Below are 19586 nucleotides of genomic sequence, written 5' to 3' on the forward strand. Positions count from 1 at the left end.
AACTCTGTATTTCTGTGAAAGTTCCATTTGCATACACAGATGATGGGCACAATGCACATAATTAGTAGAATTCTTTGGAGCCACGACTTCTGTAGTCATGTTTAATGAATTTCACAGAAGTTCCAATTCAGGAAGCAGGGAGAAATCATTTGAGCTGAACAAAAAGGCAGAGATGTAAAGGGATGGCTGTGGCTGGAACTGACATCTAGGCTATGTCTACACTAGCCCCAGAACTTTGAAAGGGGCATGATAATGAACCTAATGGAAAGATGCTAATGAGGTGCTGCCATGAATATGCAGTGCCTCATTAGCACAATGGCGGCCATGGCACTTTGAAAGTGCCGCTTTCGACCAAGTGCGGCTCGTCTACATGGGGTCCTTTTCGACAGGATCTTGCACGCTTTGAAATCCCCTTATTCCTATTTGGTTATAGGAATGAGGGGATTTCAAAGTGTGCAGGGTCCTTTCGCAGAGGACCCCATCTAGACGAGCCACGCACGATCAAATGTGGCACTTTCCAAGTGCTGCGGCTGCCATTGTGCTAATGAGTCGCTGCATATTCATGGTAGCACCTCATTAGCATCTTTCAATTAGGTTCATTATCATGCCCCTTTTGAAGTTCTGAGACTAGTGTAGCCATAGCCCTAGTGTTCTTCCTCCTTACTTGCACAATAGCATATTAAAAGTTAATTGAGTTGAGAAGAATATTCAACAAAACTTCAAGAGGGCACAGTGTGCAGAGATCCCTTCAAAGGAACAAAGGCTTATATAATAACTTGCATTTCTGTTCCACCCTTAATCATGAATCAATCTTTATGAATTTTAAACAGTGAATGTTTAAATTTCCCCATGGCACTAAGACTTCTGAATTCAATTTACTGCTGTCCCTTTAAGACATGCTGTAAAGAGTTTATCAATCAACAGGGGCAGTGCAGATGGGGAGAGGAAAATTGACTGATTGCTTTGGTAACATACAAAAGAATATCTAGAAAAATGATCTAAAGCAAGTTAAGTTAGGAGGGGCGGGGGAAAAATAGAGAAGATCCAACCAGTCAGAAGGTTCTAACCCAAACAGCTATTTTATTTAGAAGTATTATTTCATGCTACATTATATAAACAATTTAGTTAGATAAACATCATAACAAAGATAGCTAATTTCCTCCTTTTGCAGCTTTGCAGTAATTCTGAGAATCACAAGAAATGTATAATTGTAACATATAATGAAATTTTATTTCCATTCATTAGGTATGTTTATGCACCAGCTACTATACACTTGAATTCTCTCCTGACTTGTGAGTTACTATACAATTAATTCATGTTTCTTGAAAATAAAAGCAACTCTAATTATTAGCCATCACGTACCTGATAGACATCATGCACCATTTGTCCTCCCATAAATACACAAAAAACCTTACACTACTGTAAGAACTTACAATAGTGAAAACTTATCCCACTCTCTGCTTGGGGATGCATGTTTCAGAGTGGTTTGTCTCCATTGCTCATTAGGTAGTGTATCTTTCCTTTGACAGACTCTGCACTTCTCCCCCACCAAATGAGAGGGGCATCAGATAAGGGCACCCTCCTTCTGTTACATCCAGGCAGTCTGCCTTTCTCTGAGCAGAGTTTTAGGACTTGCTACACTGGGATTTTTTCCCCAGAAAAGACCCTTTTTTTCTGGGGCGGGGGGGGATAAAAATAAAAAAATAAATCCCAGAGAGTTCACACAGCCTAGCAGTATAATTTGAGATAAGAGGGCTTTTCCCTCGAAATAATTACTGCAGCTCTGTGAACATATTTCGCAATGCTGTGGATGTGAACTGTGGCTGTGAATGAGAATGCTCCATTTCACAATTCTGTGGGTGTATGAATGCAATTTTCCAACGTCACTTATTTAGACCTCAGAAGATTGAAATAAGTAATGTAAAAAAAAACTGCAGTGTAGACATCACCTATGCCTGTTGTCTTCCCCTCTGGTAAGGAGCCCAGCCTCTCCTCCTGGAGCTGCTCACTCTCCTGCTCTCTTTATCTTAGCCGCTACTTAAGAGACTCTGTGCTTGTGTGCGCGTGCATGTGTGCGCGTGTGTGCTCCTTTCTCTCCTGCCAGTCAGGGAGGGTTTTTAAAAGGTTTCAGGCCACAAAGAAGTGGAATCAGCTGATCCTAATCGGTCCTCTCTTAGGTAGTCAGGTGTTTGCTCACTTGTTTGCACACAAAGATGAAGCCCTCAAAGAAACTGAGATGTCAAAAGAAGAGCTGCTGGAACAAATTGCTAAATTTAAGAGCATGAATTCACCAGGTCCAGATGACAGACATCCAAAATATATGAAGGAGTTTAAAAATTGGATGTTCAAATTGATGTAAAAATAAGCTAATTTTCCATGCATGAAAGACCATCAGTAATACCATGTTGTTTTGTATCCACTAATGGATAAGACATAAATGACAGCTGTATTTACAAAGGGATATGCTGAAACCAAAAAAAGCTAATTCGATTAAAATTAACAGAGTATTAAACCAACATTATATATCATTAGGTATCAAGGAAGACCTCTGCCCAGTGTGTAACAGTGGGTCATAATGGTGATTTCATGTTTTAGGCTATGGCTACGTCTACACGTGAACCCTACATCGAAGTAGCCTATTTTGATGTGGCGACATCGAAATAGGCTATTTCGATGAATAACGTCTACATGTCCTCTGGGGCTGGCAACGTCGATGTTCAACATCGACGTTGCACAGCACCACATCGAAATAGGCGCTGCGAGGGAACATCTACACGCCAAAGTAGCACACATTGAAATAAGGGTGCCAGGCACAGCTGCAGACAGGGTCACAGAGTGGACTCAACAGCAAGCCGCTCCCTTAAAGGGACACAGTTGAACTAAACAACACAAGATCCACAGAGCCGACAACTGGTTGCAGACCCTGTGCATGCAGCATGGATCCCCAGCTGCAGCAGCAGCAGCCAGAAGCCCTGGGCTAAGGGCTGCTGCACACGGTGACCATAGAGCCCCGCTGGGGCTGGAGAGAGAGCGTCTCTCAACCCCTCAGCTGATGGCCGCCATGGCGGACCCCACTATTTCGAAGTTGCGGGACGTGCAACGAGTACACGGTCCCTACTTCGACGTTGAACGTCGAAGTAGGGCGCTATTCCCATCCCCTCATGGGGTTAGCGGCTTCGACGTCTCGCTGCCTAACGTCGATGTTAACATCGAAATAGCGCCCAACACGTGTAGCCGTGACGGGAGCTATTTCAAAGTTAGTGCCATTACTTCAAAGCAGCGTGCATGTGTAGACACGGCTTATATGTTTTTTTGTTCAAAACTACCACCATTTAAGGCTAAATTAGGCGTGGCTGAACCCAAGTGAGATGTTGTAGGCCTTTTCGTTTTGTTACACGTTTATTTTAGCCTCTTCACAAAGCACAAGAAAGTGGAAAAAACTTTGTCTTTCTATTACTAAGGAGAAAGCTGCACACATTTATAGCATAAAATGTCTGTGCTGAAATTTGTCCTTTTATAGCACCCAATCCTGCGTGCTGGACAGTTTGAACTGGTTGCAAATATGACACCGTATACTATAAATATGGCACACCTAAATTCTTTCAATACTGTGAACATGTGTGCAGAGGTGCATGTGATGCTGAATGCAGATCTGCAAAACAGGCATGATGGAACCTCCTGATTTTTCTCACAGTTGCTTTGATCAATATACATCAGACATGTTTACACAACTGCTGAATGTGGTCTAGTGTTTTCCATGAATGTTTTACTTGCTTCTATCATATCTGAAAAGACCTTCTGTCTCAGAATTTTGGACACATTTGTGAAAGTCTTTGCTTTTTCAGTAGACTTGATGAAGCACCTTAACCTTTTAACTGCATTTCTCTATGCTGCACATATCAGCTTGGATGAAGAAGTAGGTTTTTTATTTTACATGGGTCTAAAGTACAAAATGACACTGATTCTGATATCAGCATAACTCACCTTGAAGAGACGTTTGCAAATCAATGAGCTGGAGATGCACTGAGAAAAGTAAAAGAAGCAAAAGCAGCTTCTTCAGTTTTGATAATGTACTTCCTATCGGACACAATTTCAAACTGTGATATGGAAAGATTTAGTGCACAATGCCATTGATTTTAATGGAGCTGAGTGGAATATATCTCCACAGTGATTTGAAACTTTATTTCTAGAGCTCTTTCACTTTAAGGGAAGTAGTTGTTATTTAAGTTCTTGCTTTGCTTCATCAACATCACTAGAATATGATGACAAACACATTATGAAATGCAGTATGAGGACAACTGCCCTTAAACAGATATTTTGGAATGGGACAGGGAAAGATAAAGCTACTAACCTGAATGAGCATCCAGCTAAATTGACAAAGATAGAGGTAATGTGTAATAGAACCCAGGGCAGAGCAGCTTTCCTCTGAGAGCTCATGACTTACGTAAGCTGAGGCAAGAAACGAAATCTGTAAGAGAGACAAACGTATACATATTGGAACCAATCAGCATTAATATAATGATCAGTCAGTCCATTTTCAGTGGTGATGGAACCCAGAATAATCTACCACACAATTCAGAAACTAATTAGTAAGAGACTAATATGCTTTGGGATAAATGTAATTAATGTTCAATCTCAAGTGAATTTCTAGCTCACATGAAATCAACAGCAGAACTTCCATTGATTTACCATTAGAAGTCTGACCTATGTTGTAAGCATGTTAATGTGCTTATGTCATTTCTTGACTTGCATGTTCCATTACATTTGTAGAAAACCCTGGCAACAAAAAATTTCTCAAAGTGGTTTTGTTTACAATGGATTTGAACTTTACATAGTTGGAACTCCGCCTGGTTTCCTGCCAGCTCAACATATAAAGTTCAAATCCATAGTAAGCAGCACAATTTTGTGATACAACATATGTCAAATATATTTGCATTTCACCACTCTCCTGAAAAATGTTAGATAGCATATCTTGCATGTTTCATCACGTTATCTTTTGTATTCTCAAAACAGCACATGAAATATGTTTTTAAACCTAGCTTACAGTATGATCTCTCACCCCTTTCCCCAAGTTGCTTTGTCATGCAATCTGATTACAAGGCAAAATCATGTCCTCTTTGCTGTTGCACGAACTAGTGACAAGGGTGTCAAGCAGGACAAGACTGCAACCTTGGGCTCCAAATGAAATAGGTTGGGTACCAGCTGCCAGCTGCACCAAGGCTGAAAGGATAATTGGCCTGATAATTAACGCGTGTGCAACAGATTCTAGGTTACATTCTCAGGCATCCTATCTTAGGCCCAAATGGCTAAGTCTCCTTTCCCAAGCATGACATGACTCTTTTAACAGAGGCACTACTATTCTTAGAACTTTCATTTTCCATTATTTGTCTTTAATGACTCCAGCTGCAAAACCAAACCAAAAAACGGAAAGAAAATAAATGATGTTGAAAGTGAGTTGGATCTCAGTAAGTTTCAGATCTGGTTCCTGGGACTCTCACTACAGATAAAATACTTCCACTCATAGATCATCAAAAAGGATGTAATAATTTGCATAAAAAAGAAGCAGCAGCTAAATTTACCATTTTTGCAGTTAACCTACTGAATCTGTGAAGTGAAGAAGGTATGTTTTTATCTGACAAAAAATATTCCTCTGGAGAATGAGAAGTGCTACTGGTTAGATGACTTCTTAATCTAAATATATGTACATATACACTCATCCCTCGCTATACGAGCACAACTGGTTCCCAAATTTCTACTCATAGACCAAAACTCATTTAAGCGACACTAAATTCCCACTAAAATACATGTAAAAGTCTCCGATTTGTTCCAAGGGCTTGTAACTTGACATAAAACAGTTGAGTTTAGGTACTTTTCTGGTGTACTTGAATAGTTTGGCACCAGAAATAGGATGTAGCGTATGTGTGTAGAGCAGGGATTCCCAACCTATGGGTCCCATTAGATTTGTTAAAAGTCACCAGCTGGGTATTCCCAGCTTCATGTAGCTGTTTAAGAAGCCATTTGCAGTTTAACACTGCGGCAGATATCTATCAGTAGAGATAGCTGCTGGAGATGACAGCTATCTCTGTCACTAGGGATAGCGACTACCTTATGCCTAGGTTTGAAACCTTAACACAAGTTAATTGCTGGGAACAGGAGGGCTGGGGGGAGCCACCCAGTCTAGCAGCCCTGGTGAAGAGGCTGCAGGAGATGGAGGAGTATCTAAGGCTGGGGCTGTTGAAGGATGCGAGTCGGGGCGGGGGGTCTAAGACTGGGGGAAGTTTGGGACTGCAGGGGGGGTTCCTGGTTTTAGCGAGTACTCATAAGTAAAGTACTTGTTTAACAAGGGATGAGTGTACATACTATAAAGGCTGTCTCAAAATATAATGAATTAATGGAAATGGCAATGTAATTGAGGGTAGCTGGTGAGTGGTTTTGCCTTTGATGGCACAAATCTGAATAATGTATTTATACTAAAAAAATGCTCACAAGTTTGACAACTCCTTGACACTTTTACTGTACTTTGAAATAAAAGTCATCCAGACACCAATATGACAGTATTGCATTACCATTGATCTATACTTCACACATAGACATTACCACTGGATAATGGAAAAGAACTAACAGGAATTAATTTGAAGGTAGTTGCTAGACTAAAAATTAATTGTAAGGTGACATTACCTTGCTTCAGAAAAATAAAACATTTTTCCAACAACTCAATTACATTTTGCATCCTGAGCAATCTGAATGAAAGCTCTTCTGGAATGTAACTATAGAAGGTTATTCCTATGCAAGGAATTCCTATAGCCAGGGACTGAGATGATTTTCAGCCATTTCAGTATAGTTCTCCGACATGACATTACCACTAGGCTGGTCCCTAAGGATTTGTTTGCAAAAGGAGACTATGGGGACTAGGGAGAGGGAGTTGGGAGTATTACAAAGTGGTTAGAGCAGTGAATTGGGAGCCAGGAGGTCCTGGGTTCGATCCATCTGCTATTTAGGTTTTTTAAGACTTGCCCAAAATTCCAAAGGAAAAGCTTACTTAGAAATCAGCATAAATAGCAGGTGACGGTATAACCTTATTAAGTAAAGGAGGCTATAACTAATAAGTTTAGCAACACTACATAATTTCATGAACAGTCCACTCTTGTAGTTGTTTAAAGAAATCTGATAGGAGTGAGGTTCTTGACAAATCCATGCTGGTTATTCTTTAAAACTCTATAGGAGCTTCCCAACGGATTGTTTAATAATTTGTTCCAGTATCTTTCCAGGTATTGAATTTAGGCCAACTGGTCTATAACACTCCAGGTCCTCTTTGTTATCCGTTTTAAAGATAGGTACTATATTTTGGCCTTCTTCTGTCCTTCATGATTTATTGAAGATAAATGCTAATGGTTTCCAGATTGTGTCAGCTTGTCTCTTAGGTACACCACATGAATTTCATCAGGACTGCCCAACGTGAATAAATCTAACAACTGAATATTCTAACCTGTTTTTAACCTATATTGTGTTCCTTCTCCTATGTTGTAAAAAGTAATTGTATTGAGGTTACCATCAGATTTATTTAGTGAAGACTGAAGCAAAATAGCTATTAAAAACTTCTCCCTTTTTGATGTCATCAGTTATTAGCTCTCCCTCTCTGCTAAGTAGATAAGCTGTCAGCATTCCTGAACTCCTTTCCTTCTTAGATTTTCTTCCTTTAGCACCTTCTCTGAATTTGTTTCAGTTTTCTTGTTTTGAAGTCCATTGCTCTTACTATGCTGCTTTCACCCTTTACTTTCTTTAGAATGATGAAATTTAACTTTTCACCATCACTGTCACCCAAATTTCCTTCCATCTTCAGAGTCACAACCAATTCCTCTTTGTTGGTCAGAATCAAATCTAAAAGTGCTACAGCAAGTTGTGGAGGTAATGAATTTTCCTGATGAAGGACAACTTCCATTTTACGGGCTTGATGAAAACACTGAATCTGTTCACAGTGGAAGTTTGGGGAAAATTTTAGAGCTAATTTCCAAATTTGATAACTCCCTTGTAAATCATATTGTGAAGTCTGGCTATGGAAAACAATCTTATATTTCCTTCACTGTTTGTGATGAGATATTTTTAACTGAGATGGAAAGTTCTATCTGCAATACGAAAGGACATATGCACTGAAATATTATTCCCTTTCAGTTGACAGTATGCTGATATTTCTCATGGATCAAGTAGCATTCATTGTTCATTGTTAACAAAAGTGGAAATCCTGTTGAACATGTTCTGAAATTTGTGCCAAGTCTTGCAGACAATGTGCTGTCTGCTCTAAACAAACTTGGTATTAATATTTTGGATTGTTGCCGTCAGACTTATGACAATGCTGCCAATATGTCTGGAAAATATGCTGGTCTTCCAGAGGCATATTAATTCTGTAGCAGATTATGGCTCTCATGCAGCACATTCTCTGAATCTTGTTAGTAACCAGTGTTCAAGCAGTGCATTTTTTTGACTTCCTCCAATGATTCCACACCTTCTTTCCCAGCTTAGAATAACTCTGGCAAACATTTACTGGTAATTTAAGGGAAAATTAAAATAACCTGATTTTGATTCTAACACCTATGCTCAGCATCCTTCAGGCCTGGCACGCTGAATCACTGAAAAACCTATGCCACAACTGTGTAAATATACAAGAACTGCTGGTTATAGTCAGCTAAGACACCACTGCATATGGGACTACCCAAATAGAAGCACAATTGTTTTAAAACAAGACAAGACGGACCATACTTTTGAAATCATGTCTTTCAGTGCCTTCAGCCAACATGTTTCCTATTTCAAAAAGCAGGCATCAATGTTGATTCCACTGTCCAACTGTTACTGTCACTGGGTGATTTTTGTATTGCTCGTGAGTCAGCTCGATGAAATGGGAGCATTTCAAATGTGAAAGGCACCAAACGTATCTCAGACCTATTACATGGAAAATCACCAAAGTCCCAAAATGGGAACAGCAGAAAAATGAATGTGCAGCTGTGAGGGTCAAAAAATTTAGAATAGAAACTTTTACTTTCATAGCTGACAGTTTGAAAGTGTACCTTGAAAAATCTCCTTGACGCTTATATAAGGATTTTGGCTTCCTACTCAATTGCACCAACATGCTTTCCCACCAAGATTCAACCTGCACCTGCAGCTTTAGCTGCAAATTATCCATCTGATCTCAAAGGAACCTTTAAATATGAGTTTGAACAGTACTGATTCTTCACAAAAAAATGAAGCTTGCAAAATGCCAGTTAACCTATTAAAGCAGTTGAAGGCTTACCGCTAAGGATCCCCTTTTCCTGATGTTGATAGTCAAGCATTTCCCTCACACTGACAGTTACAAATACTGAAGAAGAATGATAGTTCTCCAGAACATGTAGAACTAAAAGCTCTCGTTGCTTAATAATAGAGCTGTCCAGAATGAATGCCTTTGCCTTATTGTCCACTGAGAGTGACTTGTCATGCAACCCAGAATAATGATATAATAGTAGATTCTTCTAGACTCCAATCTCAGAAGAAGCCTCAGTATCATTGTAGTTAAGGTAATTATATATATATATATAATCACTTTAATTGTTTGGGGCTATAAACAAGCTGATTCTTACATTCAAATTCTATTTGTGCTCCAGTACTAAAAATACAGTAGCATAAGAACACAAAATTTCTTCACTGTCATGATACTTCTGTGCTTTCTGCTGAGAAACATCTAACTCATAATGATGACAATGATGATGATCTCATAATTTCAGACTGCATATCACATACTGTCTTGTTTAAGGCAGATGCAAGGAGGAGGGCCCAACTTCCTTATTTAATAGGGCTGCAAAATTCTTTGATCTAAACTTGCACAGCAATCAAGTAGGAAGTATATGGGTTAAAATTTAGAATAAGAAAACTTGGAATACAGAAATAACAGGAGGAGAGTATAATAAAGTAAGTAGCAGAAGATGTAAGAGGGCATGGTCAAAATAAGTGCTTATATTCTACAACACGGAACATTAAAAAAAAGAGTGCATAATGTGGTCAGGATACAACATAAAAAGGACATAAATATCTGCAGAACCTAAAGCAGAAGACTCTTCCAAAGTTAAGATTTAAACCATATTCTCAAAACTGAGGTCCTAGATCATGCTGATGAATCAGAAAGTTAAAGGTACGTATATAAGTTTCATCAAACCAGGGTGCATATGCGAGTATGTCCTTGTATGCACAGATATCAAAAAAAGTTGACTTTAAAATTTGGTTATTTAGTGCTAACCAAACACTTGCCATATTATTTTCAGTATTTCTTATTCTACATATACAGAACAGCATAAATAATGTGCAATGATAAATACCATAGAACTATAACTTTTGTCAACGGGCTTTAAAAATCTGTCCCTTCATCGTTAAGAACTTCCACTGTGAAGTTTGATCATCTCATGCTATTTTTGGAATGGATTTATCTTCCTTTCAATTTTCTTATTAAGTAATGGATTTATTTTAGCATTTATTATGACTCCAAATTTGTATCTGCTCTGAACGGGGAAGAACTGTTCCTTAATTGTGTAGTGAAAATATTTTTAAACTTCTGAATTTTCAGGAGTTTGTTCTAAGGATCATTCATTCACTTTTATATTAAATTACATAATTTTCCTTACTTTGGAAATAGAATATGAAGGATCTTTTAACGCTAGATTAGCTACATTCAGACAAGGGAAGTATGCTAAAGCCATTGAGCATGATAGGATCTGAAAGATGTAGCTACATTTTAAAGTCTTCAGGGAAACAGATTTACTGCAGTGTCATGCTCTTGCCAACTAGAACAAGCCGATCTCAAGCAGGTTCCAGCCAAACTTTTCAGCATGATGGGAGAATAAAAGCTAAAAAGGCCTTAGAGATCTCAGTATAAGTGATATTGTGTTAGCTTAATTACATTGAATGCCTTCATAAATATTTGATTTTTGTAGCTTTCAGTGCCATCGCGGATAAATGCTCCATAAGTTCACCACATAGTGAAACACATGAAAGTAATATAAAGAGTTGATCTAACAGTCATTGTATGAAGCTGGGGAAAAAAATTTGAGAGTCATAGTTCAGTCCTACATTTCCAAGGAGTGCTGAAGAGGTAGTATGCACTCTGCTAGAGAAGATGGGAACACTTCTGTGTGTGATTTGGAAGATGTTTTAAGAGGTTCAGCAAACAGCTGTATCTCATAATCAGTTGATCATACCAGCACAGGGACATCGAGGTCCTGAGAGGAGAAATGAAATCAGATGTATTCTTCTTTTGGAGTTGAGGTAGCCCTTAACATAAATTCTAATCCGGTTTCATTACAGACTTTGTGATTTCCTTATTAGTGTACAAGATGCACAAGCAGACTGAGTCCCTGGAATAACAACACAGGCACAAGTTGTCACATATATTACAGGAAGAGGGTGCACAGATCGCTCCCCTTCCTGCTGCTAGTGAAAAACAGCTTAGCTTTCTCTTTCAGGCAGGGAGCAATAGCCAAACCCTAAATCTCCTTTCAGAATCCCTTCCTGAGTTAGGGGTCCTTCCTCCGTGGCAGACATCACACTCTTTAGAAACTGTTTGAGGATGAGCAATACACAAACATACCCAATCAGCAAACTCTGATACAGTGATTAATATAGCACTGATCATGGTGAAATACCCAGTTTCAATATTCCTGGGATGTGCTCACAGCTCCTGCTCCACAATAAAAAAAAAGCAGTACTCAAAAGCTTCAATGAAAACAACTTCATTGACAAAACTCTACTGACTTAGCACACCTCCTTGCATAAATTATTCATGTAAATAAGTACTCACCGGAATTGGCTCTAACACAAACTACTACTAGATTTTTTCCGGCAACAAAAGACAGCCAATTTTTCTTTTATTTCTTATCTCCAGATTCTGAAGAATCTCTCCAGCCTTCCTGTATTCATGTATTTTTCTATAAAAATATTCTGTAACTGTTATTACACCAACATGGCACAATTAGGCAAAGCAGCCACAGACTGAACTGACAGTACTGTTCCCTTTGTTAAAATTAATTGCACTGAACAATAACAAGCTAAGGGACCTATTAAAAACCCTTAAAGAGCAGCTCTCTTCTGCTTTGACCATCTGTAAATAGATAGGTACCCTCCTGGAATTATTTCTTAATAAATCACACCTTTTTGGGTTGTTCTACCACTTGTGTTACTCTTCCATTCTGATGTTAACTTCCAGACCAAAATGCTCCCAAAAGAATCACTAAAAATGTGTAGACTTTCTGACAACAGCCTATTCAACTCAATCTTTCCAGTTAAAGCAACAATCCAGTGCACAACGCACAACGTAACACAGAGAAAAATAGGATACAAATTTAAAGCAAATATTTAAAACTAGCAGAGGTACCTGGTGTTGTTTGGGTCCTTAACTGGAGCAATTTTTTGAAAATAAATTAACAATATACAAGCTTTTTTTTCCCCCAATGCTAGTAGTTTGAAAAATGAAGAATGAAAGCTGGAGTGAAGGTTCAATGAGGTGGGGGGTGGTTAGGGTAGAGATGTGGAAGGCTCAAGGCTGGGGTGGAGAAGGTGGGGAGTGCAGAAGTTAGGGCCAGGACAGTAGTCTGGGAGATGGAGGTGGGGGGATTCTGGGGCCACCCGTGGCAGAAAGGATGGTGCTGCTCTGGCGGCAGCTCGTCCAGAGGGGCCCAGGGCAGTGCTCCCTGGCCAACGGCTTCTCCTGAGGGGGCCAGGACTGTGCTCCCCAGCCAGCAGCTCCTCCTGGGAGCAGGGTATCCTGGCCTGTCCACTTGCCAAGTGGGAGCTGGGGCTCTGCGGACTGACCCCAACCTCCAGCTTATACACCTGCTCTCCATTCTGCAACCTGTCTGGGAGGAGGGCAGCTGCTGGCCTGCAGCTGCTTCCCCCATTTCAGCTGCTCCAGGGGAGCTTTTATTGGGGTAGTGACCCCCACCCTGCAGCCTGTTGGGGAGAAGTCTGCAGACTGACCCCAGTCTCCAACTGCCCTTCCCCTGCCCTGCAGCTGGTCTGGGGGACAGAACTTTGGGTGCAACCCCCAGTCTCCCCGACCCCCTCCATTCTGCACCCTGTTTGGTGGAGCTCTCCAGGGGCTGACCAGGATCAGGGGCTGCCCCTGGCCTCCAGTGGCCCTGCCCATGGCCTACAGGCTGTCAGGAGGGCAGGTTCTAGGGGCTGTCCCTCCCTCCAGCAGCCTCTCCGCCATGGCCTTGAGGCTGTTGAGGTGAGGGCAAGGCTCTTGGGGCTTACTGAAGCCCCCATCTAGCTGCAGGCTTTGGGGGAGCCTGGCTCTGGGAGGCCACCCCCCTCCAACTACCATCCAGGCTGTCTAGTGGGCTAGTCTCCAGAGGGCTGCCCCCCCTCCAACTGCCCTCATGGCCTGCCCACTTTTTAGGGGAAAAGCTGTGGGGGGGCAATCCCCCTCCAGCTGTCCCTCTTAGCTTGGAGGCTGTTTGGGGTGTGCCAAGCTTCTCAGGGCTGCCCCACCCTCACTGCCACCCGCAAGTAGCTTCCTGTGTGGCCTGTAAGCTCTCCACAGGATGGGGGAAAGGCTCTGAATTTGGAGCAAGGGAGCTACTTACCCAGCTTTCCAGGGACAACCAAACCCTGATCTTGGTTTAAGTTAAGGTAAGGGGAAGCTTCACACCAAATTTGGTGGTCCTACCTCTTACAGTTTAGAGGAGTTCTTGAACAGACTCACTGAAGTGCAGACAGACACATACAATTTGCTTGTCTTTAAAGAAATATAATAGTTAATTTTAATCTGCATTGTTAATACTGGATGGAGATGAAACGTGAAACAAAGATCCTTTGTGCAGCTGCATGAGTAAAAACTTTTTACTAAATTATTTCAGCACAATAGAAATAATCCCATTGGTGCATAATTAGTAGACACTTGATAAACACTTCCCAATAAGTAGGAAACAGCACCAGTTCCTTTGGCTTTAGTTATAACATTAAACATCTATATGGTTATTTTAAAAAGGTTCATCAATGACAACACATCACTGTATTTAGCGGGTCTCTATTTTGCACATTAGAATTAATGGCGCAATCCCCTTCTGAAGCACAACCTCTCCCACAGTTCTAGCGCACAGATCCCGTAACACCCAGCTTCATAGAAGTTTGGCAGTGTAGATGCTTAGCAGTGCTGTTGCAGGTTCTAGAACCTCTTTTGGAGTCAGCTATACTAAACTTTCAGTAAGGACTATCACTGCACACAGGAACAAAGACATGCAGGCTGTTGGTGTTTCATGGGATGTTGTGTGGGTAAGGTATTGTTAGCATCTGCTTAACATGTAGCTGGTTTGCAGTCACAAGTGTTCCTCTGCCTTCTTGAGATGGAACTACATCAAGTCTAAGGGGGAGTAGACCTTTATGTATGGAAAATGAAGTCATCAAACCAGACCCAGCCCCTCCCCACGCCAATGCAGGAACCAGCCCAGCCTCTCGATGGAGCCCCCCCTTCTGCATCATGCCAGCTCCTCCTCCACCCAGTGCGGGGGGAGCTGAAACAGGGCCTCTAGTGTATTTAATAGATATTAAAGACCACATACGTCCTACAAGTAATGCCTGAGGTTATACTAGTATTTTTAACCCAAGAAACCAAGAAAATGGCAGGATTATTTAAAAATTTTGGGTAGCAGCAGAACTGAATTCTTTGTAAGTTGCAAAATATGATCACAAAAATGGCCAGTGCAAGGGTGATACAGTATGTGCTCTACTCAGGTTTCTGTCACTGAAGGTTCTACAGTCAAAGAATTAGACTCCCCTGTCTAGTACTTCTGCATGGCCCAAAGCCCTATGACTTTATTTCATTAATGATAATAAAGGCTCTTGGACCCATATTATTGTTAACCCAATAAATAACACAAGGCCAAATACATTGTTCATTCTACAACTAGGAGACACTGGAGAAAATTGGCAAAGACAGACAGATGTGGAGGACATTCGTAGCTCCCTACATGCTAGGGGGTGTAATAGGCTTTAACTAACTAACTACATTGTTACCAGCAAAATGGTAATATCATTCCTCTCATCCAAAGACTTTCTGAACATCTTACATGAAAATAGCCACAAAGTGTCATATTATCTAGCTGTATGAATAATACTAAGCAGTCTCTTATTATTTTTGTATGCAACAGATATAAAACTCAAATGGGTCGATGAACTAGGCTGGAAAAAAAAAACTGGTTGACAGATATTTTAGGAAGCAATTTACCATCTATACTGAATAAAGAAATATATTTGACATAGACACAAGTTTCATTGTCTTTATCTTTTCAGTGCACTTCTAAAATAATCACAGATATAAAAAGTAACAAATTGATTTTAGGGACTTATTTATTATTGTCAGAAATAAGTGACAGTTTGACTGGAACATTTACAGAACTCTGTTCGGGTTCATGAACTTATTTGCTTATTCATCTTCCACCACATATACATCATCAGCTAGTTGGAATCTGACCTTTAAGGTCTCCTTTACACAGGAAATTTTACTAGAAAAAGAAAAATCTTCCTTTGCGAGGGAAGTAATTACTTTACAGTAAGGTGACATTTATTTTGCAATAGTTATTTTGGTCAATTTCCCTGGCAGACAAGGCCTAAATTCAGTTTGGGGAAGGTAGTTTTGAAAGATGTTACACTGCTGACTTCAAATGAGTTATTTGTGGTTCACAATCATAAAATGTAAAATTGAGGTCCTTAAACTGTGTAAAATTGGGGTCTTAATCTCTTGACGGTATCTACTTGACAAGTATGTATAGCAAATGGCACAAATGTAAAGCAAGTTTGTCTATGTTTATCCAGCTTATTACTATTTCCAGTTTCTTATGCTAAGGATTATTTATGTATTTTACTAAGTGAGTGTAATCAAGGTTTGCTCTAGCAATGACTACTTATTCCACAGTAAGGTGTCATAAAAAATTAGAGCTGGCTGAAACGCTGACATTTTGAATCAGAACAAAAAGCAATATTTCAAAATTTCCTATGAAACAGAATTTCTTCAGAAATAATTTCAGAATATTTTGTTTTGAATTTTTGAAAATTCTGAAATTATCTCCTGCTTCTGTTGTAGTGAGCAGTTTGACAGTTTTGACACATGAGGCTTTTGCACTTTGAACAGGAAAAAAAAATAAGCATGTCACTCAGTACTAAGATGCCCTTGAGGATTTTAAAAATAAAATAAAAATATTCCAATTATTATGCTTAGAGTTGGAAGAATTAAATTTTTATTGGTAAATGTCAGTAAATGTCTATTTCACACACACTTACATAGTTGAAAAATATTTCTGTCAATAACAACAGAAATTTGCAGATGGGTAAAGAAAGAAAATGTTTCTTGGGACTTAGAGTTTTATTTAAGGAGATTTACTACATATATTTAGATATATGATGTTGACCATTTGTATTTTAATAGTTATAAACCTTGAACTTTGAACATTCACTTTACTATCATCAAATAACTGTCTAATTCCTCTCCCCGCCCCCCACATTTTTCACAACTATGAAAATTTAAATGGCTAAACATTGAAAAACCTGCTTAAAAGTGTCAATATAATCTAGCAAAATTATGGATAATGGGATAAAAACAAACATTAAATTCTGCCAATTCTAATTATATTGTGTCATATTTGGGCATACCGGGAGTATTAGAAATTATTATTTACTGCTACTACTGATGTGTTATGAAATAATGAAAGAATGGACCAATGATCAACTAAAAGAAAAACCCACAAAATAAATTCTGAAACAAAATTTTAAAATCCCCCTCAAAAATTGTTCATTCCAAAAGAAAGAAAAAGAAAGAAAGATATTCCATGATGACATTTGTGAAAACCAAAACTATTTTCAAAAAAGTTTCAATGGAAATTTGTATCTGCATTAAGAATAGAGCTAATGTTCATCGACTCATATCCCTGCAGTTATGCGGGAAGTATTAACATGGATATGCCTAAACAAACCCAGCAGTTCAAATCTGGAGTTGTCATAAAAAAAGTACTGCAAACAGAGAATCATTACAAGGTCTTCTTAACATATGTCTACATGGGAATTTTAAACTGATCGAAATTAGTTAATTGAATTTGAAAATGCTTGCATATACATGACGCAACTTCCCATTTATCAAGACCTCTGGAGCTCATCTGCAAACTGGACTAGGTCTGCTTCTAATTGTGTCGCACCTCTCAAAACTGGCAACATCTCTGGTCCATTCCTAGACCAGAGAGCCAGCCTGGGCCAGGGAGAAGAGACTTGGCAGCCTGTCTGGGGACAGCATTAAGCTCTCTGGCAGCCTTGGGGAGCAGGGGGCCAGGATGGAGAACCCACCAACCCCCTGGTTAGCAGGGGATCAGGGCCATGACAGTTCCCCAAGAGTGGGGCCAGGACTTAATGGCCTGTGGCAGGGGATCTCCCATAGTCCACCAAATTCAATTGTTTGGGATCAGTCAGGTTGCGGCCATACTGGGCCAGGAAGGTGCAACTTGTAGTTTGGTCTTCTGTTTGTGCGCAAACAATTGCCGAACACCACTTTTTGCATCCTTTCAACAGCTATCCCACAGTGCTTGTGACTTGTTTACTTGCATGTCCTCTTACTCCTTGTATGACAGACCTTCCTCCTGTTTAGAAGTTAATGCAGTGCTAGATTTTTCCCATTTGTGCCTGAATCTTAGTGCTAACCTAATTTTCTCCAAAATGCATTTTGCAGAACTTCCTGAAATTTGAAATTTAAGCCAAATGTGATAATTCTATGTACTGTAACTAAACAGCAGCTTTAACCCTTAACAGTTTAACACCTAATATTATTCTCTCATTTAAGCAGTTGTCTTCAATGGATTCTTCTTAATAAGTAAAGTAACAACAGGGATAATGTGCTCTTTGATATGTAAATCCTGATTCCCATTAAAATTCACATGATGTACATGTCTAGGGAAGAATTAATCACAAAATATGTTAAATTAATAGCTCAAAGTACCATAAAGACAATTGTGAAACAATTTTTTTTGCACAGAGTTACAATTACTTTTATGCCATGTTCTTGGAATCGTGTCAGGCCCAGGATATTAAGACCTGAAGAAGAGCTCTGTGTGAGCTTGAAAGCTTGCTCTCTCACCGAAGTTGGACCAATGAAATATATTACCTCACCCATGCTCTCTCTCTCTATATATATTACATATTACAGTGAAATTTAAGATTAACTGATTAGATTATGAAAACTGAGTGGCTGTTGAAACTGTGTCCATCTCTTGATTGTAAAGATATGCTGTCATATTTAAAAGGACCTTGTCACCCAATCAGGATACCTCTCTCGTAATATGAAGTCACAGTCTGAGGAGTTTTCATACTGTACAAGTATTGGAATACCCTGCAACTGAGTGGTCTCTGGCTAGTCATTGTTCTGTGCACTGGCTTCAAGATATTACTCGTCTTGTTTATTCTGCTGATATGAAATCAAGCTTCTCTAGAAAAAGAATATTTGCATCAATATACAGTAGAACCTCAGAGTTACAAAAAGCTTGGGAATGTACTGTACCAAAAACTCACTGTTAAAGATAGGGTAAAGAAATTTAGCATGAAAATAGGATATTTGGGCCTAAATCCTTAGCCACTGAAAACAACATATGCCTTGTTTCTTGGAGAGCTATATGAGCATATATGTATACATAAGAATGCTCACTGGCAGAACTTATGACTTTTAAAGTTTGAATAGATTTTCTACATATATAGCTTTTGCAAATTCCACCCTAGTTTATGTTCTCTGAGAGACACTTGTAGCTGGGGATGGGTGAATAAGCCGGAAGTAGACAGAGCTTCCCTCTAATTCAAGCCACCAGTCAGGGCATCCCCAGCCCTGGCCATTCTAACCCTTCCACATTGATTTGCCTCTCTGCCAGTTGCTCAAGGCACCCAAAATGGCATGTTTGGGCTGCTAGAGAGAGGTGTATGATCACTACTGCAGAACCCTATCAAAGTCATTTTTTCTGCAGGGTAGGGAGGAAATCTGCAGAGGACATGACTTCTGTGTGCGCATAATGGCACAGAATTCCCCCAGGAGTAAAAGATGCAGCGTATTATTAGTAATTAATCAAAAGAAGTATGTCCACCGTTCCCTGACTTTCCCATTGAATATTTTCCAAATGGAGACTTTTTTCATGTACAATGTTCCCCTCATTGTATATTCAATATTAGACTAATTATTAAAATTAGTTTTGAAATTCACTTTGCAGAACTATCAAGTTCAAACTCCATGAGAGATGTCTTTTACTTTTCATTACTATAAAGCTAGGGCAATCTGTCATATGCTGCTACACAATGAACAGATACATTTAAAATATAATTTAAAAAAAATCAGTGTTTTAACTGAACTTTGCTGTATAAAAGAAACCTTGAAAGAAAACATTAAAGGCATGTGGTGTCTAATAAACGTTCGCTGGCGAAGATTTCCATTGGTCTACAATTCAAGCAAAGTGAGGCTGCTTGCAGTGTTATCCCTTGCTTCGTGTCTAAATGTAAACTAATTGGCCCCATGCTTGACTTTTTCTTGACAGCTACATTGCCATATCATAAAT

General features: G+C 39.5%; 1 protein-coding gene across 1 annotated transcript in view; it reads right to left on the bottom strand.

The window, feature by feature from the left end:
* ADGRV1 (adhesion G protein-coupled receptor V1) overlaps window positions 1-19586 on the bottom strand; it is a 378918-nt gene that overhangs the window by 109870 nt on the left and 249462 nt on the right. Inside the window, exon 85 of the mRNA XM_074994210.1 lies at window positions 4352-4468. Coding sequence (XP_074850311.1) covers window positions 4352-4468 — 117 coding nt within the window. The remainder of the gene's footprint in view (window positions 1-4351; window positions 4469-19586) is intronic.

This window comes from Carettochelys insculpta, chromosome 5 (genome assembly GCF_033958435.1).
Source record: "Carettochelys insculpta isolate YL-2023 chromosome 5, ASM3395843v1, whole genome shotgun sequence".
Classification (NCBI taxonomy): Eukaryota; Metazoa; Chordata; order Testudines; family Carettochelyidae; genus Carettochelys; species Carettochelys insculpta.